Source organism: Bombus bifarius, unplaced genomic scaffold (genome assembly GCF_011952205.1).
Source record: "Bombus bifarius isolate JDL3187 unplaced genomic scaffold, Bbif_JDL3187 scf7180000008006, whole genome shotgun sequence".
Classification (NCBI taxonomy): Eukaryota; Metazoa; Arthropoda; class Insecta; order Hymenoptera; family Apidae; genus Bombus; species Bombus bifarius.
The window spans coordinates 2,361,259-2,388,239 of NW_022884384.1; the positions used below are offsets into that span (position 1 = coordinate 2,361,259).

Consider the following 26,981-nt stretch of genomic DNA (forward strand, 5'->3'; position numbering starts at 1 on the left):
ATGAAGTTCTTCGGATCACTGTTAGGGATCAGTTCGCCAAAGAAGATGGGGAAAGAATACATGAAAGTAGGAAGAAACGCTCTATTCGGACAAAGAACGAGTCAACACGATGGCCTGTGCACGGACAAGGTTCCACGACCCTTGTCCTTCCTCGTTTCAAAGAACGGCAAACTCAAGCACGGTAAGCATATCGTAGCTACTCTATGATTTTCTGCATGGTTCCGTTAGATCGTGATGAAACGATCCGGTGTTTAAAAGCATTAGCGCGTGTATTGTACCGCGAAAGTACGACGATCAGAATCTCAATTCCGTGAGATAACGCGGTTGAATTTTTTTCCAAATTTAAATACGAGGGTGATCGTAATTCTTGCCAAGCTTTGATGAAACGACAGACTAGAATTGGCAGATCTTTTTTGAAGTTAGGAAACATCGAAAATTGTTTTTCTGGTATTTAAACGATATTATCGCTGGTTTTGGCTACCTTCAGACGCAAATTCGAGTATTTCTACAAATACTATATTCTTTTAAACCTATGCAATTATACCTAAATACTTAGTTAGCTACCGTCTTAGTCCGTTACTCTATATAAGAAAATTTTTAAACGTTTTTCTAACTAACATAAGCAATTATTAGAGGCAAATGCATAATTGTAAGATCTTCGTGTTTTATTAAAATATCGATATAAAAGTTACATATTATACATAGTAAACTTATTACGATAGTTTCAACTTTGTATTTTTGCGTAATAAATAAATTTAAAACAACACGTCGCGATATTAAAAAGCACGAAAAAAGTTGCTATAAAAATCCTTAAAAGGCATGTTACTCTGAAAGTTAAACTTCCTTCGAAGATGTATAACAGATTAGAGAGTTTTCCTGTTTCCACCTTAAAATCAGGAAGAAATTCTTAACGTTACCAGAGAAACTTGAATTATCATAAGAGGTTCTCGTTTTCTCCATGTATCGTAAGGAATGCGTTTGATAGTCGTTTTCGACTTAACTGTAATTCACCAAATGCACTCGCTGTATCGGCGTTGTTTCAACGAACTTGAAATTGATATTTTATCTTATTTGGACAAAATTTCTCGCGAAAGATCTTCCGATATGAATACTATTAACTAAAAAGAATGTAACTAGAGACAAAAATAACTGGACTGTAAGTAGGTACGTAAACTGGTGCAAGTACGTATCAATAAAGTTTATTACATATATATAATATGCTCAATGTTATAATACGTATATGGTATATATAAAATGCTCAAATTTTATTTATTATATATTCTTCTACAGATTATTTACCAAATAATTGAAATTAATATTTATATTTTTGTGTAAATTATCTTTATAACTTATAATCTTTATAATATTATACAGTATTATATATTTTACCTCCAATTATAATAATTTGATGATTATCATAATTTGATAACGTTATTAACGAATAAACGAGTATATCTTCTTTGTAACGAACGAACGTTCCGACGATTGCAAAACTTAGAAACGTTCGTGATTATGGGTTAAGAGAAGCATTTCATAAATATTCGATACCACAAGAATCAAACCTATATCATCTTTTGCATAAACGTAAGAATGCAACATGGATGTACGGTAATTTAAGTTATTTCTTTAAGTTCGTTGGAATCTTTCTACTTTTTCAAACTTTCCATGCAATTGGCCAGTGGCTATTGCCGGGAATTTCACTCGATTGAAAAGTTTCGAAGAGAACGGGACGTCGCGTCGCGCTGCAGCGTTCGGATCGGATTCTGACCAAGCCATGCACCGACGTTCGTGACTGTAAAGCATGTTGGCTATAGTCAAACATAATCAGAAAGACGCGTAACATATACGATAGTAGGGCAACCCGTTCTACTAGCCTACTGCACCTCGAACTTCGTTACTGGAAATAGTTTCTTCACTATTATATTCTTACATCGATATCGTGTCCTGTATTTTCGCTTATAGCAAATGCTACAGAGAAACCAGCCAGTTGTTTCTACAAATTGCGTTGCTTGCTTTTATGGGATTACACTTTCGAAGTGGCGTATCATTCCGAACCAGTTTTTCTCGGTTTTTGTCTTCCGCTCTAATAAGGTGAAAGCAACGTCTTCTTAAACACTATCGAACTAACAGAATCGTCAGAATGACGTCTCATCGTTGCTCTTATGGATTTCGTACTGTTGAAAATGACAACGTGAGTTCGTGCTCGCCATTCATATGCAGATGCGTTAGTTATAAGAAATAGCAACTAGAGGATAACCATAGCTACAATCTATAGATTTAATCGATAGGCTTAAGATGCCTTTTTGTTTTTATCCCTAGTTTTTGTAAGCGCGTGCAATAAAGGTTTTTTTTTTTGGCTCAGAACGGTGTGATTGATTTATCCATTCAATAAAATAATAGCTATTCTGATCTTACCTCCGAGTATAGAAATAACAACACGTACTTTAACTTCGATTTCTTTGCCACGAGTTTAGTAATATTATTAAAGGTTTTTTGTCTTTGCGATTGCTCATTGACGAGCTTTCTGGAAGAAGGAACCTATAAGAAAAAGCAGCGATTCAAGCAAACTTCTTAGTAAAGAAGCTCTAATTCTGACTTTCCAATATTAACTACGGTTAACCTGCCAATTATAACGGCTCTCTTACAGAGATTTCTTTTCTTTTTTATATGTTGGAAATAAATATATATTTCATAATAATTCAACTATCTGTTGATCGACACCCTCGATACATTTTTCATAGACTTATAGACTATTTTTCCAGACATCTCGTCCCATTATTAATCCCAGGAACGTGAAACTGTTTTTGGTAGAATTGTATTAACGTCTTTTGACGTTTTCATCTTATCGTTTGACGTTGATGGCCGATGTTGTTTGGCATTTGAAGAATTAGAAGCTGCTTTCGTTGCTATAGTATCGATATCGCGAACGATACAGTGTATTATTTTTTTAATTACGAAATCAGAGGTTTCATTTTTATTCTTTTATTCTCTTTCATTGACTACGATACGAGATTAAAAGCAGGTAACGCATTTGCCATATGCGAGAGATTATTGAAAGTAATGTCTTACGAGAATGTACATATACATATAAACTTCGATCCTGTACTTGCCAGAATGCTGTTCGTTTTTGTAGCGCAGTTTTATTTCTTGAACGACGAACGACGGAATCACGGTTTCTGCAACGCAATTGTGAAATACTGTTCGAAACGAGCGTTTAGGTACAGCGGTAAATTACAGGAGTTGGTAGTGCGTTCTATTTTCTATTTAAATTATAAATCGTTTTTCAGTAAAAATAGGTTGTATAATAAATTTTACTTAAAACCCGTAGCTTCTTGCTTCGACTCTCACTCCGCTAGCTAGATATTAATTATAACGTGTTAGAAAAATTGAGTCGAAAGATTCGTCCAGGATCTGCGAGAGTGTCTCCCGAGGAAGAAAAAAACTCCTTATCCCGTTCCCGAAAATTGATAGGAAAGCCGTAAACCAAATACTATTCTGTAATCCTCGAGGTTAGAATTATATATCGGTAAGACGAAAATTGTTAAAAATGAATCCAGGCATGGGAATACGATAGTGATCGAACTCACCTAACTTCTTCTTTTTCGGATATCGAATCATTTTCGAAGTAATTAGCGAAAAAATCAGCTGACAAATCGATCGAAGTTTGGACTATAGATTAAGTACAAGCAAAGTACTATAAAATCGGTATGTGTACTATTCGTAATATGGTAAGTTGAATAACTTAATGGTATTAGGTTTACAGATAGGAATAATGTAAAATACACGCCTATACATATTTGAGATACTATATTTGAGATTATCGTTGCAATGTAATTAGTAGAAAAAATCAAAGTAAATGGATATCGCAGTAACCAGAACAACTACGATTCTTTTCTGTCGCAACTGTAAACGCTGATGTTTACCGTTATAAGATTACTTCATTCTTTTACAGTCCGCTCCAACCGGGCAATAATTAAGTAAATGAGACGCGTTATATAAGCAAATGAACGTCGTTAAATATCATAAAGGAAGAAAATACGATGTATCTTAGGAAATAAAAAAACGAAAATAGTGCAATCGGGCTAATGAAATTTCTAAATAGGTACGTCAGAGATGAATCACAGAGACGATGGCACAAGTCGGCCATCGATACGGTCTATATCTTCCTTGATTTATTAAAATAGGATCGAAATTACTTATGGAACGGCTAGGTCTTCTTAAACTTTTTTTTTATTCGAGAAATCTCGATGAAAGTCAATATAAGATGACGCACATTATGGAAAATTGATGCTACGTCTGAACTTTGTGACAGAAGATTTCGAAGGATAGAACATCGTTAATGAACCGCCTTGTATTGAAATAAACGATTTAACGAGTACAAAGATTGCGAATGCTTACGTATTTATGGAAAATTTTAGACGTACAAACGTACAGAATGTATCTAATATGCAAAGATATATAAGATACATATTCATAGTATGGTGCCCGCTATAACGTTTAGCGGGTGTAGCAAACCTCTAATTAACTTTTGTTTCCTTAGCTTCCACATTCGTAAAAATGCGAGTTTACATTAAGAATCCGCGGTTTAAAACCAACGTGTTTACAAATCAATGTTTAACGTGTACCATTGGAAAATGTAAAAATTTCACTGTTTTATGGAACAACGACCAAAGAATATTTTTCGAACGATCGTCGCTACATCCCTGTCTAAACCATCATATAGATCTTCGATCTAAATCTGTTTCAATAGCCGATAGCAGACAGAAACTTTCCTTGGCTGGGAAAAAATCGTCGAAGTTCTTCTCGCAGCGTAAACCCGATTAACAATTAGTCCCTTGCGCTGGAATGCTGTCAGGGTTACAAAACCGCACCTGTCCAAACATTTTTACACGGCGGGTTGCAAAATGTATGTACCAGGGCTACCGCGCTTCTGAAGCATAAGCCGGAGAGCTAGAGGGAGAGAGAGAGAGAGAGAGAGAGAGAGAGAGATGTAAGGCGCTTGTAGCGATCGAAAGCAAGAGGGATACGCACGTATTCGTGTACTTGGCAATTTTGAGATTACTTTCACTCTTGGTCGTTCAGAGAAACTCTGGAAGAAGTACGGTCCACAGTAACGCAGATATTTTTGACTTGTTCGACCGGCTCCGTCACGTATTCGATATTACGTTATTCATAGGCTATTAAGTAATCGTACTGATGAGATAAAAGCACGTAACATCTGTAACAACTTGCCGATGGTCCTCCCAGCGTTACAACCTCGCGTCGTGTTATTTCGTTTTTATGGAAAGTCGATTCACCATCCGTTTCGAATAGTAACGCAAGCTCTTTGTATTTCTATGACGACTGACCATCGACGACTGAAAGAATTTGATAAGCCAATGCAAAGTCATATAACTGGCTATGACTATGAGGAGATTTCGGGGCTTAACAAAGAAAAAAGTAGGAACAAATTAAGAAAGTACGGGACAAGCAAACTGATTCGACGAATCAGTGAAAGTACTACTTTCGTTAACAAGTAGAATAATTCCTTTCGGCAAGCTTTCGATTTTCAAAGGAAGATAAGTATTTTTGTATATATACTTCGTTTTTCCGTTACTGGTAGATTATTTTTCAACGATCGTCGTTGAGACGCGTTTGAAAGGGAAGAAGGAGGAAGAAACTCCGGTATTTGCAGTGTTAAATGGTATTATAGCGAAACTGATTAGCTCGATGTGTACACGACAAGAAAGAAAAATGGTTAGAGAAAGTGCTTGCACACCATTTTGTCTATATTATAGCATTTAGTATTAAGTGCATGGACTTTCGTATGGCCGTAAATATTTGATACCACGAAAATGATACGTAGAACTTGACGAAAAAATGCTTCGTTCGAAAATCGGAGTATGTGTGAATATCGTTCAGAACCGTGGAATATTTAGTTTTCGTAGAAAATGGATGTTCCTTTATTTCGTTATACTCGCAAAATGAGCAATAAAAAAGCAAATGACAGTATTCGATGAAAGAGAAGTAAAGTTTGCTTCGGTGAAGTAAAGTAGTTATACAGTTAATTACATCCTGATATTTCATCCGTGTAATTAGTATTAAATTGTTCTAGCATATCAGAATGAAATATTGTCGCTACGTATAAAGATAATTATATGCAAGCGCTACTATACTTATGAAATAATAACATACAAGCCTCTTAGAACCTGTATATTTATTGGAATGCCGTATGAAATCTAGGGCATTTTAACGACTTTGATATTTTATACGTGGAATTATTGTAAAGCTTTTAAACACTACGTTTCACGGGATATTTCAGATTTTATATGTAGCAATAGATACACTGGAAAGTTAGGATTTATTTGAAAAAGGTAGAGGTCGCCTTTTACAACTTTTTTACGTGTAATATCTTGTAATTAAAATTTAAGCAACGTATTTTGGAGATTTATGCCAGTTTCGACCGATTTCGATAAAATGTCCAGCATGCTTATACGCGTATAAATGACTCCTGTCGATATTTTCTACAAATTGGATACTCTTCCCCGTTTTTATTTTCCAATTATTTTACTATAAATCTGCTATTTCGTTCGCGTCATGTGCCGGATTTATACGTGTCTTAAAATATAAAAAGTATTTTTTATTAAAAAATAAATAAAGTAAAAGTTGAAATTTTCCAATAGATGATGCGAGTACGTGTCGTAACATGTTTGTTGGCCAGCGGTATACATATTTTATTCTGATACGAAGGTAATCTGTGAAATACTCGTTTCATTCTTATTTCAATGTTTGCGCAGTGTACGCACAAGAATGTTCAATCCAAACATGTATTTCGAGAAGTCGATATTTACGATCGCTTCCTCAATGTCAGTTCAGTGAAATATTTTCCTTTTAACCGAACGAAGATTTAGCCTCAGCCCCTGACGTTTCCTTTTCCTTCTTGATCGTTGTCTTGATCGTTGATACTTCCACATCCGTCAAACGTAAAGCACTTTTTGCTTTTTATTTCTCAAGAAATATGTATAGCTTCCTTTATTGTATATCTCTATCATTCATATGTGACAATAATATACAAATGTTACAACTTGCTACCAGACTTTGGATTTTTACGAGTTTATGGAAAATTCGGAGGTGCAAAAGTACACACGAAAACGACACCTGATATCGTTCCATCGGCATTATTCTTCCCGATTAACGAAATAGGTAGCGTGTTGCAATCGAAAACTATTCTTTGTATTTTTCCAGGAATGCGTTACTTTTAAAGCAAGAGTACGATATATTACTACACTATGGTAACGCTATTATAGAAGAAAATAACATGCGATATTAAATATAGATATAGGGAAATAAGCGCAATAAAATGTACAAAGCAATTTGTACAATTCATTATATCATTGCGGTTGCTTGTGATTTTGTTTTTTAAAAGTTCGAGAAATAAAAATTATATCAATGACCAATCAATAACAGATCTACCTTTTCTCACGATCGAGATATTTCGCCACGGTGCGTCGTTTACATTTGCGTCACAGGAAATGTAAAACGATTCAGAATGGATGGTGCGCGTAAAAACGAAATACGAGCGAATTTATTCTACGAGAATTTCTCGGATATTGCCCGTTATCCTACTTTCAGGATATACACTTTTTACGATTGTTGGTTTGCCAATCTTTTGTGGCAAATTGCTTATGTTTAAACGGGAATTGGTAAATGAAACGTACATACGTACAAGTTAACCGTTTCTCTGTACCGCGAGGCCACTCGTTCTTAGACTCATGGACAGCAAATTTCTCTGTTTAATTAATTTGCGCATAGGCGAAGAATAAAACTGAATCGAATGATAAAAATGATTTAAGTCGGTTTGTGATAATGTATCGCTGTGACAGTAGCGAGGAAGCGAAACTATTAAGTTTTAAAACGCTATCGACGTCTTAAAATAATTTTCAATTTTGTTAGAAATATACAAATAAAAAATATAAAAAATATAAAATTAAAATATAAAATATAAAATTCTTCTCATTAACGATCTAAAGACAACTCTACAACTATATTTCTACTTAGGCGTACAAGATGTGACGTACAACTGCTTGAAGGATATTCCTCGTTACATTTACTTTTCTATAAAGAGCTGTTAACATTAACATCGACAACGAAATATCAAAGTTGCACGGCTATATGCTTGCTATTCATCTCGTGCGTCCTTAGAAATAACGTTCTTCCGTCTCGTGCCGGTTATAAATACATTAAGTGCATTTACTTCGTGGAAGTATTTACTAACCGTTAAATACGCTGACTAACGATAACAAATAGACGATTGACATCTAACGTCACTGCCACGCGTACTATTTCCTTAAAAATGTGTAAAAAGAACTAAAGTGTTTGGGAAGATTAGAAGATAATAGCTCTTAAAATCAATTAATTCTATATAGCTTCTTCGGAAGAGTAAATTTAATTTCGCTTTTCATTGTAACTACAATAAAAATTTGTATGGTATAAAAATTTGTATTTTCGTCTATTGATAGAAAATACGAACGGACTATGGTTTTTGAAAGATACTTTAAGACTTTTGGAGATGCGATAGTTACGCGACGCGAGGAATAAAAATATTTATTCGTAACTTTTAAACTATACGCATGCATATAAAACACACATGTGTGCCATCGCATGACTCTATTTAAAAAAACAGCGTAAGTAACTGTAGCACATCTGTATATTTATTCGTCTCTTTACGAGGTACGTCTACCATGTATGCAGGATGTCACGCGCAATTAGGGCAAGTCGGTAGCATTAAAGCGGCAGAGGATAGAAAAAGCGATCGTTAGGAAAAATGAAATGCTTTCGAATGATGCATCACGCGATACATGTATCTTCTTCGAAAGTGGAAACGTTTCATAGATTTCAAGGTCACCTCGATTTTTTTAAATGGAACTATCTATCTTCTTTATACACCGTACGTTCGACGTTTAATTCTCTATAAAATGTATTAACGCGCTTGGGTCGAAAGATAATTGATTTAACGTCAACCTTAAAGAGCATAAAGAAAAAGAAGTATTGCGTTGTCTTTCCGTCTTAAAATCTGGTAGTTGTTGACTATTTCGCGCGTGATAATTTCCGCGCCAAAAGGATCCGTCTCGAACTTAGCCTAACGTTCGTGCCCCGCTACGACGACCAGGAGGGTAACCGAAAATCAGCTTCGTTCTTCTCTTTGCTTTTGCCGTCTTGTCGCGACACGCACCAGCATCAAATTGACGGAATTGCTTCTAAGACTGGCTCCAGATGCTGCCGAACGTATCGAGATGGAGATCGACGCTTCCCCGAGGCTCGTTTTGGATGCGATACCGGGTCTGTCGAGTTTCTTTATCCTTAATGCGATCCTCTTTGATTTCGCTATCTCCTAATTGTTCCTCGCGAGAGGCAACAACTGCTGGCACTCAGGCCATACCGGGATGATGCGCGTTTCGTTTGATCTGACGACGAGACGTCACGGACGCTGCGTCTTTCCGCCGGTCGTCTTTATGGATCGATGTTGACGCTGGCATCTCGTCGACGTAGCGGCTCGGTTATCTTGGGAGGCGTAAATCATACACATTTCCCAGGATGACGAGGTACCGCGGATTTCTTGCCGCTACCTTCTTGGATTCCTGCATGCTGGATATACCTCTCCCTCGGACGAGTTCTTCTTAGCGAGATCAACGTTCCGTGACACGGACATTCATGGACATTCGTAGAGAGTTCAGGACGCATAAATTCGGCTTGCAAGGTACTCCGATAATTTCGATTCAGCTTCCTCGTGTGGTAGTGACGTCATCGTTTCGTACTATGCTCTCGATTGTTTGGTAATCGTGAAACGGAAATGTCCCCGCACCCGTTAGCGTCTTTGCTTACACGCCGATGCCGTGGAAAATATTTTTCGGGAGATAGTCGTTCCTGTTCCAGAGGATCGCTATCGTCATTACGTTAGAATTATTCTACTAGATCGACGTTGACGTATTTAATGTCACACCGATACATTTGCATATACAGGTAGCGTTAAAAATATCCACGCACCTTTTAAAACAGAATAACTTTTTCAAAATTGCATCGAACGACTTGAATCCTTTTTTTTTTGTTATAGTCAGAAATGGTCTACGAAATGACGCGTAAAAATGTTTTGGAAGTAGAGTTAAAAAGTTACACTTGTTACACTGGCTGTATGTACTCGTATTAATGTCGTAGCAGCTATAGAGGTTCTTCTAGTCAAGCTCGTTTGTTCTTTTCTTTTCCCTCTTTTCTAATTCTGTTTAATTTTCTATTATTTATGCATATAGACATATTGTCATATATACGTTTCCACACTCGATCTTCTTCGTGTTACCGAAATAAATCATTTTCAACGTTAATCGCGGTATAACACGAGGCAGACGTATGACATATATTATCGATAAATCTGTAAGATATAGTAGCCTGTTACGTACCATTACTAAGAAACCTACCATTACGTTAGAATTATTCTAATAGATCGATACGATATATTTCAGCAGTAATATGATTAGCGAATGGTAGAAAATTTTTATAAAATTGGACGGTCGATACGGAGGGATTGTTTGAATTATAATAAAGCGTACAAACGTAACTAGTTTGGTAGACCCGAAGGAAAGATACCATAAAACACGAATGAACTGTAAATTTCATTCCTGAGAGATCGTTGGCCTTATATCGTGCAAGAAATAGCTGCAAACGTAGCTTCCGTTCAGCAATCCTTGACAAGCAAGCAATTTTTGCAAAGTACCGTGATTATATTCGACTTAAGGGATATTTTTAAATTCCGTTTCGTACGACTATCGTTGACTTCTTTCGTCAGTTTTTACCTAAATCGTATGTAATTAAAGCTGCACGTAAATACCTACTCATCCTTGCCTCCATCGGCATTTTAAAACTTGAATAAATCTAATATTTTCGATTAAGAAACACTATGTAACGTCGATAACGAAAATCCATGTTTAAAATGAACGATATTAACTACCATAAATATATATATTTCATAAAGTATAACGAATTGAAATAATTTTCGAGCGTTAAATACTAATAAAACGATGATAAATTAAATTATGTTTGCTCCATTTATACTTTTAATGTTCATATTTTATACAAAAGTATCTTGTCAATGAAATAAAGTTGGCGTCATTGAACGATCGTTGAATAAACATTCGAACAAATCGCTTTCATATCCATTGAATTATAAATTACATTTAACATCTAATTAAAGTCGGATTAATAATCGAATTATCTATAAAAGGAAAAGCAAGGTGATCGAGTGTACTTAACTGATTGATTTGCTTCATGTACATAATAGCAATGCTGCGTTCTTCTCTTACTAGAAAGTACATTCTATTAACAATTCGTTTCGAAATCTACACATAACGAAATTATTAATAATTAAATTATAACAACTAGATCGAAGAGAAAGAACGTGCAAATTAATGAAATTAATATCGTATCTGCAGATGCGTTAACACTGATAAATATTTGCGATTCGGGTTGATTGAAAATTATCGAACAATTTATAAAGTATCGATAAATGATTATAAATTAAGCCTACGACACGTAAGAATAAGTTAAATTTAAAATAATTAAGTAAATTCGTAGACTCGCATCTATCAACTTACAAAAATACGTTTGAGAAATTTGTATAAATAGGAAAACGCTTCAAGTAGGCAAGCAACGAATAGTCACGAATAGAGTCGCGAATAAATAGTACTTGCTAACAGTATGCACCTGGTGATTGTCGATAATTGCGAGAGTTCTTGCATTACAGTACTCTAACGATGATGATAGTTAAGAATGCGAAACCGTAGGAATTATTATAGGTGTTAGCAGGAATAATATGGTTTCCTCATACAGAACACGTAAGTTTACACAGCAGGTACGATTAAAAGCGGATTTTCGTCGTAAATCATTAAATATCGCTAAATATTCAGCAGAAATGTAACTAATACTGAAAGTATCGCGATAATATGACAAAATGTGTCGAGTAGTTTAAAATATTTTACGTTATTTATATATTTAGAAAAGAGCAACCTGTCATTTGTGTAATTTTTATAGAATTGAAATTCAAAAAGTTCCATACGTTCAAGGGCTAGCTTAGAATAATATTTGCAAGCGCGATCGAATGTTATGAAATAGGTTTCAATTATGTATGGATGTTGCAAAAAAGAAAATAGTAATTTCATCAAGGTTAGGTTGTTTATTAATAGATTAACAACAGCGATAGATAAGAGGCATTTCAAGGAGAAAATACTTTTAACTTCAACGAGATAAAATTTAACGCTTGCTAAATCTTTGGTGAACAATCCTTAAACAGATCTGAAAACTTTCTACAAGATGGATACGATTTCTAACTTTTTAGATAAAAGAAGTGAAAATAATAATCGTAAAATTGGAAAATAAAAACAAACGATGCCATATTTTAACCTGATATTCATCTACAGTTATAGTTTAGTGTCTAGCGCTTAAATGATAAATTAGAGTGTAATAGCTAATAACATATCTAGAAGAATATAAAAACTAAGCGCAGCACGGCCTGATGAAGATTATAAATATGATTAGGTACGTGATAATCGTCTAGTTAAATTATAGTATAAATTAGAAAATAGATGTCAGCGATCAACGGAAATTTCAATCACAAAATACTATAGTAGGTAGTATTATAGTTATCGAATAGCAATTGAAATTTAGCTTTCTGTCAAAGCTACTAAACATATTACAGAACGATTTAATCGAAATACTTATTTTTCGATAAACTTGAAATTGAATTTTGTCCCTTTTGGTCGGATGAAAACTTTACTTTAAAACAGTTATTCAGCTTCGAACACTTAGTTTCGTTGCGAATCAAAAAATAGTAACAGATACGTGCAACGCCTGTTAATAAATTTCACAGTCATTTTCTACTCATACGTTATACAATCTTAAACGATTGATTTGATACAGGAGCAGGGCCATGGTTTTCGGATAATCGTTTTCAGGTAATCGTACGAGACAGTACGCTTTATACCAACCTGTTTTATAAATATCAAACAAGAGCCAAGTGTCTAAATAGAAAGAGTAACATTAGAGGACGTACTTTGAACAGCCGAATGGGCAAGGTTGTCGAAGATCGAAAGACGGCTAACCGAGGCGCGTGTTATCATGACTCGTCAACTGGAGATTTTCATCTCCAGGTTGCCAGCTTTTCGAGGACACACAAGGAAAGCGAACTAGTAATCAGCCGCGGCGGTCGAGAAAGAAGAGATCGTAAAATTATGCAATGACTTTGACAATTTATACCGCTCGTGGTTTACGAGCAATAAGTTACTTTACAGTGTCGTTTAAATCGCCAAATATTTTGAGCTAAATGATAAAAATCTTATCAATCGTCTGTACATAATAAAACGAAATTCTTTTTTAACGTATAAAGCATCCATTGTTTGTAGATATAGACTACCCCGTCGATCGTATTTAGATTTTTCTACTTTACGCGACCGCGCGTTATATAATTTTAATAAGCATTTTTAATCGTGCCCTTGTAGGTCTTGCAAGTTTTCACTGTACTTTGGATGGTCATCTCGCGCGAATACACAGTTCCGTTCGGTTAATCGGTTGCTCGTTAATTTGGGAATCATATTTTTTATAAGATTATCGAGACCAATAGATGGATGTCCTAATAATTAGAAACAAGAGTATACGTATATTTCGACATGTCGTTAATTTGCATAGTTCCGAAAGTCGTGAGAAGCGGAATTTAACGAAAACCTTGTAAGCAAATTCACCAAGATTTTATCAGCTAAACGTGGAAAAGTTAATTTCTAAATAGGACTCGATAGGAAATGAGGAGAAATGATAGGTTGATAATTGAATTGACGATACTTAACTACAATTTCATATCCATCGACAAAGAATGACGAAACTTAGAAATGTGAAAAAATCTGGTACCAATCGTTCTGATATTTCTAGCGTCGAGTATAAATAAGATTAGAAGAAAGATCGGACGGAATTCTTTAGCGGTTTAATTTCTTTTAAAAATTTAATAAAATCCATTATCTCTTATTCTCTGTCCTTCGATGTATAGGAAGATTTTAGCATTCTATTTATAGATGATGCTATTTTCACGATCAAGACCGAGAAAACGAGTATCGCACAACATTCAGCCGAGGGGCACGATTGATCTATGAACTCGCGATTACACTAAACTGCGTGCTACTTGCCTATATAATACGTACGATTGCCAGAAAGTTATCACGGTTTCAGTTACCGGGTAAGAAAATAAGAACGTTGGAAACTCTTCTACCGTAGAACGTAATACATACTGCCGCGTCTTTCTAGCATCGAAGTCTCCGATCAACACGTTGCACGCTATAGCGTTTGCTTTTACATTTTCAAAAGTCTTGTCGAAGCTGTACAACTCACAATTACATAAAGCGAAATAAGTAAATTACTAATAATATTTACAAAAATTCAAGTGCAAGCATTTGTGGCGTTCTAACATATTTTCGATAGTAATAATTAAATACTAGCATAACTATATACTATATATGCTGTTTGTGCTCCTCTTGTAGTGCGCGTATGATCAAGGCTCACCATTTGTAATTTCATTTCTTACATAGTTATTCCTAGTCGATCGAAAGCTGATTAACTTTTACTCGAAATATTCTTTTGTCAAATTATCGGAAGTGTCTGAAAAACCGTGCTACAGCCTGTATATACATGTATATATATTTATGCAGAAAAAATATGACATGACAGAAATTCCATTAAATAGATGACTAAGTACCTAAAACTTGGGATTCCCCGAGTCGCCTAATTTAAGGAAATGTCTTTGGAATAGCGTATTAATCCGTTCTCGATGTGGAATCTCTATCGATATACGTGTATTACCCACCGAATATTTCGAAGCACAAGATTATCGAATATCACGAAAGAAAGAAAACAAGACGAATTTCAAAAGATCGACAAGAAACGTAACTTATGCTCGGTGACGAAGCGATTTCATAGAATCGTTACCCGCCCTTGAAACGAGAGTGAAATTTTTCGAAGACAAATCGAAGGACGAGCTCGTCGGTATCTCGGGTTTAAATCACGTTCCGCCTACTTATATATGTTGATTATCTTATATACGTTGATATTCAGATGCGTTCACGAAAACGGTGCGTTCTTCGCTTTATTTGCTTTCAAATTTTTCACTTTATAGTGACACAAAGTAACATACATACTACTTACTAGACTATTCTAAAGCTAGAAAATTCAAAAATTGTTAATGTCTCCGAGAACGAGCTTCGCAATTGATAAACGGTAAAACGTAATTATCTTGGAGACTGGACTATTCTTTGTTCTTTTCTTACTAATTTCTATTCACGATTAATTACGAGCTTTTTCAATTAAATTTTGTTCCACGAGATTATTCGCGTTTCGTATTGGTATCGTATTTGCTGTCTCGATCTAACGATTTCAAAATTTCACGTTAGTTTCGTAACTGAAACATCCACGATTTAAGAAAACCAGCGATCTTACGATTAGTTTTAATTTAGCATCGACGTATGTTCGATATTAGAAATATGCATCTGTAAATTGTAAACGAGCACACCAGGTCGAAAAAATTAAATGAACGGAAGATCGTACGTTTTCAACGTATTATCCTACTTTCATAACGATATACGTTGTTTTTAAAGTATTACGTGAATATAGTATCGCATCCTCGTTCCCAGAGTAACCTTTCACTCTAACGCAAGTCGATCCTGCTTCGATGATATGTCCAACTTTCCTTTCGGATACTCTAGCGACTATCATAAGTGTGGATTAATATTTCGGCACAAGTCAACCATTTATATAATTTTTCTATTACATATCCAGCTATAGGATGACTCGATAAGAAGTACCGTCCTTTAGTTTCAACGAAGCAAACGTTTTAACGTTTTAAGAAAATATCGACAACCCATTGAAACGAGAAACCACCGTTTACGAGGAATAACGCTTCTTTCGTATTTGCGTCAAATTTAGGAAATTTTCCAACGATAGACAAATACGATCCGGTTGAAAATGACCCAAAAAGCACGGTGCGATCAACTTCGTTTCGGGACGCGTTCGAAGAAAGAGAGAGTGGAGAGGATGAGAAAGGTGAGGGATAAGCGAGAAAGGTGAAGGATAATGAGACACGGGAAAAAACGTGACTAAAGAGAAGTTCTAGGAAGGTATAACATATCGAGGAAACTTTGCCTGTCAAGGTTACCAGGGCAACGCTAATGGTCTGTCAACCAGCTGGTACCTTAAATATACGAGGAAGGACGTCATTTTAATAATTTCACAACGGTTGGGAAAAGTGGAATCGTCGGAAATATCGCGATGCTTATCGTCTGATAAAGCAAACGAGGCATACAAACTACATAGCGGACAAGTAAAATGAATTAAATTTTGTTGTCTCTATACCATGTAATTTAATTAAAAGCGTAAACAATAATAATATAGGAAGTATAGTGGTACGTTTGTAGAAGAGTAGAATCAAACGATCTAATTTTATAATTACATAAAGTAGAATCTTCCGTTGCTAAAACTTTATTATCCATATCTACTCGTTATATGAAATCGCTATAACATCCAAACGTTCTACTTTCTCGACGTAATATCTGCTAGTAAGAGACGCCTTTTTCCGTTATAGATAGCATTATGCGTACGGTGTGGTTTTCATACCTGCAAAACATCTTACTAAAATACGAAATATGAAGTTTTACTAAGAAACAGTATCGACTCAACGCATAAGAAACTATATTTCATTCTGTGATAGATGAATGTTTATTTCATAAACGACGAACATATACACTGTGCTACAGAGCAAATTTACCACGCAAAGTGAAGCAGCAAACGAAATATTGAGATTCGAAGATTCGAGGTACAAGAAGTATATAACTTTGCAGAGTCGCTTATATTTTGTATTAAAATGTTTACGTAATTCAACAGACAAAAAAGTAGGACCCTTAAATGTATAAACAAACTATCAGTTTTCTCTATTCTTGTTTGAATAACTGAAATTTAATGTTCCAAAGATGTTTGTTCCATTTCTCAATAACTATTTAATTACATTTAATCGTTGCGATTTAATGTTATATTTAATATTTATTATCTTTAATCATTTTGCCTGTTTTGAGTATACGCAAAATGAAACATCGTTGAAAGTACTCGGTTCCTAAAGATTCGAGTCATCTTGTTCTAATTGCGACATAAAATTACGAAATGGTTACTCGTAATTTTAACCTGTTTCTACTGTATTAGGCGCAATCGTAGAAACTGTAGGAGTGCATAAAGCGAGGTGACATTATCGCTAAATCTAAATGTACAAGATGACACGCAACGTACATTATGAAGACATAGATACATTTAATTCTTATAATTATACATTTCATATTTAAACGTTCGTGTAAACTTTACGAAACTTTCTCTTTAACAAAATCCTTTTTATCGTATCATTAAATAATTGCACGATTCTCGTTCGAATGTCACGAGGTAGTATTTTCAGGGCACGCTAAATGTAACAGGATTATCTAACGATACATCGTTTTAACGAGATAGTTACTATGACTCAGAATGTTATGTCATCGAAATTCATCGGAAGCTACTTTACATTATTATTTTACATTTCTTGAAGTAGGAAAAAGATGATATATACAAGCGATAAAAAAGAAGTAAAATTCACGCGAATTACAATATAATGCGTAAGACATATTAATGTTTTTCAAACTGATGCTGATATTTCGATAAAGTGATTTGTTAATTCGATTATTCTATTTGTTTGTACTTTGCAGGTAGATTGTCAGCGATTTTCATAGGAATTTTAACGCTTGTGATCGGTATCATATTGAGCAGCATTCCTTGGGTGGATTATATCATATTAAAGGTAGGTAATCACAGATTTTTTCATGTATGATTTATTATCGAATACAACCCGCTATAAAGTAACGTAACAAATACAAAATTGTTACCTTTTTTCTTAACATTAGTTTTTATATCAATCGGTTCTGCGAGTTAGCGCAACGGATAACGTTATAGATATCCTACACGAGGAACAGTCATATTTGTTAAAGCTACCTATCGAGTCTAACTGCTTTATAATTTTATTTGAAAAATGTAAAAAAAGATCAATCATTTAGCTAGACTCGCGGCTTCGTTGAATCGAGACATTGAAAACATCGTTTAACGAAATTTCATTTCAAGTTTATGTTTGCAGTTGGTATCGGTATCAAATAATACTAATGTTCAATGTCTAAATGAACAGTTCGAATGTGTACAAATCTTGAATTACTGGTATTAACAAGAACTGGAATTTATTTCGTGGCCGGCCTTGAACTTTCACGAAGAACAAGCTAAATTATATACATGGAATTTATAGGTTCCGCTGACAATATTAATTTCCGATTGTACTTTCCAATCGGTTTCCGTATTTATTGCTTCGCGGTATCGATTGTTTTTATCTTCTCCATCTTTGCTTTCACTTAACTAGTTGTATATAAACATAAGTACATAAACTAGTTGTACGTGTTTTAGCTTTAGATTCTATCGAGTTGTTTCAACATCTATTCTGTGTACAACGTTGTATTTTTCCGTCTAGCAACTGCGATTATGGAATGGTTCTCTTTCGTTTCAATACTGGCAGAAGCCGGGGGTAGTTAGACTGACAAAAGTATACATATTCAACGTAACTAACGCAGAAAACTTTTTGCAATATAACGAGAAGCCAAAATTGCAAGAAATTGGTCCATTCGTATATAAGTAAGTACGTCGATGAAGTAATATAAAAACTAATACCCCAACGATACTTTACTTTTTATTTTATTTTTCTCTAAAATCTTAAATCTTATCCGATTTTCTCCAAAAGTCATAAAATTTAATTTATAAGTTCAACCTACGATGATTTGTGTAATTGTGAATAATTAACTTGAGAAATACGATTGTTTTTATATCTCTTTTTTATTTTTATAAATATACAAGTATTTGTAGTTTCAAATCACAAAATACTTGTAGTTCTCACAATTTATAGAAACGGAATTGCACGCTTTGAATCCTCGTGGAATTTCGGTTCGATATTTTGATCGATACTTCCACGTAGTAATCGCAGTTCGATGAATTTTTAATTGTCTAATTAGTAATTATTTTAGAATGCTTGCAATATTTTTTTTACGGAAAATAATTTCGATCGATCTATTTATAAGTTTTCTTGTAAGAGGTCTAAAGGCAATTCGTTCTCTATATAGATGGAATTAAGTATGTTAAGATTCGAAATTTAGACTATTACGTATTTTTCGGCTTGTTTATATTGTTCGACCGAAGAAAATATTTTATTAAAGTATTTCAAACTTATAATTTACAGAGAAGATATGGAAAAGGTAAATATCGTTTTCCATAATAATGGTACTGTAAGTTATCAACACAAGAAGATATTAAACTTTGTACCAGAAATGTCGAAAGACAAGAACCTTAAAGTAATAGTACCAAACATTCCGTTATTAGTAAGTAAATTTTTCTTATAACATACAAATTTGAGAGTAGTGGAAAGATTTATTCTGGAATTTTATAATTACGCTTTAAATATATATCAATGTCAATTATCGATGATATCGTAAAATGTAAAAATACGTCACGTCGTTAACGTTACTTTACTAAAATATTTTTCTTTTTTTTATACAATAGCTTCTATGCAGATATCGACACATTCGAAAATGCGTTTCAAAATCTAAACGATTTCAACGAAAGAACTTTTTATCTGATACTGGCGTGCGTCGCATTATTTTTCAGACGTTGTCGACACAAAGCAAAGGACTACCTCGAATTATTAATTTGGGATTACACATGTTTTTGGGAGGAATGCGGATGACGCCGTTTGTTCCGGTAACTGCCGAACAACTCGTTTTTGGATACGACGATCCGCTAGTTAGCATCGCACATCAATTTTTTCCGAAAACGAGACGTCCCATGAGTCAAATGGGGCTTCTACTTGGGGTAATTACAAAAATATGCGATCGATGTAGCGTATGCAATTAAAGTACAGATAAAAGATATAAAATTGAAATATAGAAGATTGATCGTTTATTTTTAAATATGATTAATTAATTATTTTTTACGGTATTTTGTAGGTATCGCATAAAAGAAACGAAATGAATTTCTTTTATTTTTATGATAGGCATAATGACGATAACTTTAATTACAGAGGAATGGCACGTTAGAAGAAGTGTCCACTATTTTTACGGGGCATACGGATATGAAAGAGTTTGGATTAATAAATCGTTTAAACGGATTAGATCGTTTGCCATATTGGCCAAATTCACCTTGCGATTCCATTCGAGCTTCAGAAGGTAGATTTAACTAATTCAATCGTTGCTTATCCTATAGGCGAATTATTTATTATTACATTTGATAAATTTAAGCGCACCTCTAAGCGATTAGATTCTAGACGTAATACGTTTAAGTGCTCCATTTATAGAAATTATAACGAAAAAATACCAACTGCTACAATTAATATCTTTTTTCTAGTATAACGTATAATAAATTCGTACGTTACGTTATAACAACATATTTATTACCCATAGGATCGTTTTTTCCACCCCGTGATAAAACTGGTTCAGATATCGTATATATTTGGGACAAAGATCTTTGTCGCACTTTACCTTTGCAATATCGTGGTCCGGTTAAAAAATCAGGAATCAAAGCAGATTTATATACACCGCCTGATTCTGTGTTTGGACGTCCCAATGAAACTAGCCCAGAAAATGAATGCTTCTGTTCAGATGACATGTCCACCTGTCCTTTTAATGGATTGCAAAATATCAGTCCTTGTCAGTACAGTAAGTACTAGCTAAACTGTACTACGCGTGTAACTGTGATACCCAACAAACAAACTGAAAACTGTTTTTTGTTAAATTTGATTAATTCGGTAGAATATATCTATATTTTCACGAGCGTGTAAAAATCAAAAGTATCGTAAAATATTTTCCGAGAACGAAATTATCTATATAACACGCAGCAAACTTTCATTTTATTATTACTTAAACTACTATTAATATTTCAGCTGCACCTGTTTACCTTTCCTTTCCGCATTTCTACAAAGCTGATCCCAAGTTATTAGACGCAGTACACGGATTAAAACCAAATCGGGACATACATGAAACTTACTTTAAAATTCAACCGGTAAGTAATTTTCAAAACAAAAAAAAAAAAAAGAAATAAAAGTATCGTATAAGAAGACGAATAATATCAGATTTGTAATTATATGCTAAATGCAATTTAATCCTCCATGAACGAAATCTCTTGTTTACTTATAAAAGAACGAGGAAAAGATTACAATTGATTGTAATTTTTTGCTTCGATCCAAAATCTATAAACTGTTAGTCGTCACGAACGAATCGTTTGGTATCGCTGAAATGATAATACGTCGACGAAATACTATAAGATCGATGATGAAATAAAATAGAATTTAAAAAATAACATACGAATGTGTGTAGCTTATAAGCCACGTAACGTTAATATAATCGATATCTATAACGCGTATACTACAGCGCAACTTGTTTGATTTATAGAAACTTGGCGTGCCGTTGGAAGGAAAAGTGCGCGTTCAGTTAAACCTAAAGGTGGAACACCAACCATACATCGGCGTGGTGTCGAATTTTCCCGACATAGTATTTCCTATTATGTGGGTCGAAGAGGGTATCGAAGAACTGACACCTTCTATCCGCAGATGGATCTATTTAGCAACAACATTTAGCGACGTTGCTGCCCCTTGTACCTCGTACGGATTAATTCTAGTCGGTATAACAATCGTATTCGCGGTTTTCGTGAAGGCTTACAACAACGTGATGTTTACGCACGAAGCGATCGAACTAGGTAAACGAACCATAAGAAGAGGTTCCACGTTGTTAGTAAATGGACAGCACAAGTTATTAATTACACGAGAACAATACGTTTTGCTCAGTAACGATAACGACGAGAAGTCAGCAAGAATAGAATAAATGTCTAGCTGTAATAGTAATACGATTGTATCTGTAACGATTAAACGAATAGTGTTGGATTCACATTCGGATGAGTAATCGCGAACAGCAGCGACGAGTAATCGCGTAAATCGCCTCGTAGCATAGGATTTCTAATCGTTTGATACTATAGACCAAAGTTTTCCTTCCAATTACCTGAAGAATAGTTTGATGTATATCGATTGCAATAGCATGGGTTTGGCAAACATTCGACGATCACCTACACATTCTTTTTTAATCTTTCTCTTTTCTTCGACCGTATCTGTGATTTCATCTTTTTATTTATATCGTCGATGTACGAAACAGATCGTGCTTGGACGAACAGAAACGGGTAACAAAGCGGTCAAAGAATAATGTTCGAGAAGTTTAGTGGCTACAAAAAGTATTTGCTTCTTTTTCCAATAAAGCATTTTTATCAGTTTTTTATCAGATTCTACATAGCATTTTCATAATACGTATCAAACTTTTATCCTCGTATAAAAGTACTACTAAATAATACGAAATATAAGATATTTGGTTTGTAAGAGTAGGCCTCGGTGTGATGCAGAAGAGACTGTCTTAATTCTCCATCGAGCTTATTAATCTATACGCATAAAAAAGAAACTAATTTTTGGAATTTTTGTCAGCCTGTTGGTTATTGTTGCGTCGTATTTCTTAAAAAATCGAACCCTTTTATAATTTTTTGTTCTTTTCTTTTCTTTTCTCCTCTCATTTTACTCCTCCTCTTACAGGACCTAATCAAACAGCGTCTAAATGCAATAATAGATAGAGTGTTGTGCAAATACCTTTTCTAATCACTGTATATATATACGTTCAACGAATTTGTTTAACTACGATAGAGTACGCGTTGTACATAAAGTTACTTCTGCACGATAATTAACAAGTGGAATATTAGTACTATGTATGTATGTGTATGCTAGTTGTTAATAGCAAGCGATTGCCAAGACTCAATGAAGGCATGTAGGAATACGATTGATATTATCGAATAATATTAATGAATATGTTTGATTTTTATTATTTAGGGTTTTGTTGTTTTTAGAATCATAAGAGACAAAATCGAAGAGTTCGTTAAAATTTCAACGCCTGCGATTGGATCTTCGAATGTAACTAAAAATAATGTTCCAAGTGAAAATCACATATAATAATATACATATGCATTACATTTTACAGCTGGCAACCAATAAAATTTACTTACTCATAAAATAATACTTTATAAAAGTAATATGTCATTTAATTAGTTTCGTTATAGGCATATTTCAGTAGGTCTGAAAGATATACTTGAGAACAACTTAAACAACGATCAAAATTTTTATGATTTTAATCGTTCGTAAAAGTACGTAATTTTGCGCTTTATTGTATTTTTAGGTCGTTCGTTCAATTGGTAAGTGAATTATTGTTACTGATAATAAAATTTATTACAATTTTATATGCTATATATTCTATATTTTTGTTGAAACAAGTAATATGGGTTAACTTTATATCTGAAAATACGTGGATTAACATTAACGTGTGAATTTTTTAAATAAAGTTTTATTTGCATCACTGAAAAAAATAATTAACTTATCTACTACTATAATTATTATTATTTATTATAACTTAAATTTAAAAATACGCATTACAAAACACAATTAACAAAGTTATATCAGATTGTATTTAGAATATTACCGAGTGTGCAAAGAATTGTAAGCTAAACGATTCCTTTGTAAAAAAATTTTATACTTTAGAACATGCTTGACTCGAGCTGAAGTACGCATTTGGATATAGCACTATACAACGGTATCACATTTTAGATAAAGCCCAGCAGTTTATTATAACGCAAGGATAATATTATATTTACATTTTTAATCGACGATAATCTTCGTTCAATAAATTTTACTATTCTTGCTATGCTATAAATTACACATTACAAAAAAATGATGAGGTTTATATCACGTCAAACTTTTTATAAGAATATAAATAATAATATAATTATTTAAAAGTTATCGTACTAAATTAGATGAATGTTTAGAATTTTTTTAATGTTTAAATATTGGTGTTATTTTCCACATGTTAGTGGTAAGAACGTTAGCGTGAAAAGAATTTACATTTTTGAAAATTAATTCTGAAAATAATACATGTATATTTTGAAAAAAAAAACTCGGAAGAATAAAATATCATATAACAATTTATCCGATGGTGTCGAGTCTCTTATCTTAATTACGTTCTCGTATTCTGTAATTCGTCGATTTCGTAATTCGTGCTTAATAGCGTTTTATTATTTACATGCACAGATATGTTCTACACATCCTTAATAAACTACCGATTGTGAGCTAAAGTTGCTCTATATAGATAGGTATTTCTATTGGACACGTGGACTCTGTAGCCGTTTCGATACACAGCAATTACGAACGAACGAAGTACTAATACGTTAGTTTTGCTGTTGAATAATTTATACAGAATAAAGGTGTCTTAATTAAGAATACACCTATAAATTATAATTAGTGCAATACACTTTTCTTTTGCTTCTCTTAAGTTCTTTTTTAGGATTATAGATATTTTATAAATTCATTTGATTTTTAAATTTAAAGTATTCAAGCCGATCTTATCAATAATTTCTAAAGAAAATTATCTGAGGGGACATGTCGCTAGCAACGGAGGTATGGTAGTTAATGAAGTAGGCTCTCTTAAATTAAGTTTATGCAGTTCTTCGTCCGCTTTGTTATGTTTCAACTCTTGCTGAGTATACAAGAATTTGTTCCACTCGTCGATTCTTGGATGCGCTAGATGCTATATTTACAGAAACATATATATTTACAATTTTCAATGTCGAAGAATAACTAGAAAGTGAATTAAGCGATATATCGATAATTTAAAGTAATTATTTACGAAGCTAAATTAGTCAAATACTAGATTAATAAAAAATAATATTACCTCAGCAACATCGTACACCCAAATCTTTCCAGTATCATCGCCAACGGTTACGTGTAAACCGCTCGGTGTCCATGAAACTCTGTTAAGAGCCGGAGAACCATTGATCACAATACTAGCGGTGGGTACTTCAGTATCTTGATTCAGATTCCATAAATCTAATCGTCCTGAATCGTCTACCGCGGCAAACAGAGCTGGATGGGTCGGCGACCACGCAACGTCATAAACATAATCACCATTGTGCTCGAAAGAATATAGAGGTTTGCTCTCCTTAAGACTCCAGAGCTTAATCGTCCAATCGATGGACGACGTCAAGAATAGATGTGAGAAATCTATTCCACCTTGTACAGCATGCGTGCTGATTCCTGTAACTGGTCCTTGATGACCTTCGTAAGAATCTAATACACCAGCTTTTGTACCATGACGACAAGCTATCGAACAAATACAGAGAGTCAGAACGGTTTGTAAGTTAATTATTAATTTAATTTCTTTTCACGAAATTCGTTTACCGGAATATACAGTTCCTTCTTCGCTGCCTACAACGAAATTATTAACATCGCCATGGGGGAACGCCAAACAAGTGGCGGCAATTGCCTTCGATTGTTTAGTGTGAAGCTCCAATGTCTCTTGCGGCTGTGACAACATGTCCAAACTCCAGGAGCACAGTTTGCCATCGGTCGATATGCTTATCAAATTGTGCGCGTTTTGTGCCCCAACAACGTTTAGACAATATACAGGATGCTGAAGATAAGAACTAAGATATGTATATCGATCATCGAAAGCAATCGTCGAGACAAGTCACGTTTACACCATCATGGATCAAATTTTCATCCTTTACGATACATTTTGTATTATTTTACAGATCAATAAAGTTAAATAAATGCAATTAAATCGTTATTATCATTCAACGTTAGGCGACGACGATATTAAAACAAAATTCATCTGGACTGAAATTTCACCGATGACAGTAAAGTGACTTTTTATCAAACGACTTACAGTATGCGCGCTTGCTGATAGTGGAGTACGTTGAATAGGAGTTCTCTTTTGCACTCTATTGTCCCAGAGAACGATTTGGCCGGAATAAGTACCTCCTAAGATTAAATTAGGATGAAATCTTGCAAACGTGGTCGACATAACCGGAGACTGACAATGGAAAATAAATTCCGGTGTTGTTTTCTTAAACTTTGTGTTCCAAACCAAACACACCCCATCGGGATCATTTGGAGTGTCATCGTTATTGTTATAGGAGGCTGCAAGAAGTTCCGGAAACTGAGGTGACCAATCCATCGAGGTCACACAACGATTACGAGACCATCGATCGCAGAAGAACCATCGATTTAACCACAAACGCTGATGACTCTTTTCGTCCCTATAATTAGCGAATGATTGGTGTACAGTAATTAGAATAATTAAATCCTAATGTTAAATAACATTTATCTTTACTCACATTCCATCTTCGCCATCCATGGTACCGGTATAATCGCTATAAATATTAACGGATTCTCCTAATGCCCTTTCCACAATTCTACTAGTACGATCAAGGAATCGTTGAAAATCTTCGGATAGTATAATCATTTGTTTCTCTTCTTCGCTGAGTTCTTGTACTGTAAATTAGTATTTATATAATTAATTATATAGTTTGGTCCCGGTAAAAACTATTTCGATTACTTTCAACGAAGATCGAAAGAATATTCGGATACGAAAGGCTCCGTGTTGTATAATTTAAGACAAAAGGAAAATCACCTTCTTTAGGTTTTTCTTTTTCCTTTTCTTGCTCCACTTGTGTGACCGCTGGCTGCACTTCCTTAACCTGTGGCAAACCATGGGGAAGAATTCCAGGAGGAAGCTTGCTTTGGAAACCATCCATATGCGGCAAACTGTTCTCTTCGTCTTCGGCTTGGCCATCATCAAATGTCAAAACTGTGGTGAATAAGCTGGTTCCGCCACGAGTACCCTAACTTCGATATATCTATCTACCTCTGGCAAATGCCCTACTTTAAGAATTCGAATGTTCTACGTTGAAAAAAAAAAGAAGAAAAAGATAGCTATACTATCTCGTAACGCTACATGATAAACGTCATT

The 26,981-nt window shown here is 34.3% G+C and overlaps 2 protein-coding genes across 36 annotated transcripts in view; one reads left to right on the plus strand and one right to left on the minus strand.

The window, feature by feature from the left end:
* LOC117206403 (scavenger receptor class B member 1) lies at nucleotides 1-23,891 on the plus strand. The gene is made up of 9 exons (XM_033445724.1): nucleotides 1-181; nucleotides 17,781-17,872; nucleotides 18,584-18,744; nucleotides 19,343-19,481; nucleotides 19,768-19,971; nucleotides 20,180-20,324; nucleotides 20,559-20,813; nucleotides 21,038-21,156; nucleotides 21,546-23,891. Exons 1-9 carry the CDS (start codon nucleotides 1-3, stop codon nucleotides 21,972-21,974), a joined length of 1,725 nt encoding a protein of 574 aa, XP_033301615.1. The 3' UTR covers nucleotides 21,975-23,891.
* Nucleotides 23,772-26,981, minus strand: part of LOC117206396 (cytoplasmic dynein 1 intermediate chain-like) — a 12,774-nt gene continuing 9,564 nt past the window's right edge. For 23 of the 35 annotated variants that reach the window (XM_033445721.1, XM_033445713.1, XM_033445709.1 and 20 more), the window contains 6 exons: nucleotides 26,643-26,819; nucleotides 26,347-26,503; nucleotides 25,896-26,268; nucleotides 25,409-25,640; nucleotides 24,903-25,330; nucleotides 23,772-24,758 (listed from right to left, as the gene is read on the minus strand). In XM_033445721.1, coding sequence (XP_033301612.1) covers nucleotides 24,597-24,758; nucleotides 24,903-25,330; nucleotides 25,409-25,640; nucleotides 25,896-26,268; nucleotides 26,347-26,503; nucleotides 26,643-26,819 — 1,529 coding nt within the window. In that variant the 3' untranslated portion in view covers nucleotides 23,772-24,596. The remainder of the gene's footprint in view (nucleotides 24,759-24,902; nucleotides 25,331-25,408; nucleotides 25,641-25,895; nucleotides 26,269-26,346; nucleotides 26,504-26,642; nucleotides 26,820-26,981) is intronic. The other 12 variants (XM_033445716.1, XM_033445710.1, XM_033445707.1 and 9 more) reach the window with 1 other exon arrangement.

What these genes read in the sequence shown, in the direction of transcription:
- LOC117206403 (XM_033445724.1), top strand. Translation starts at nt 1, where the DNA reads ATGAAGTTCTTCGGATCACTGTTAGGGATCAGTTCGCCAAAGAAGATG. An exon ending in GAACGGCAAACTCAAGCACG is followed by an intron (nt 182 to 17,780) that starts GTAAGCATATCG and finishes TGTACTTTGCAG; the next exon opens with GTAGATTGTCAGCGATTTTC. An exon ending in CTTACTTTAAAATTCAACCG is followed by an intron (nt 21,157 to 21,545) that starts GTAAGTAATTTT and finishes TTTGATTTATAG; the next exon opens with AAACTTGGCGTGCCGTTGGA.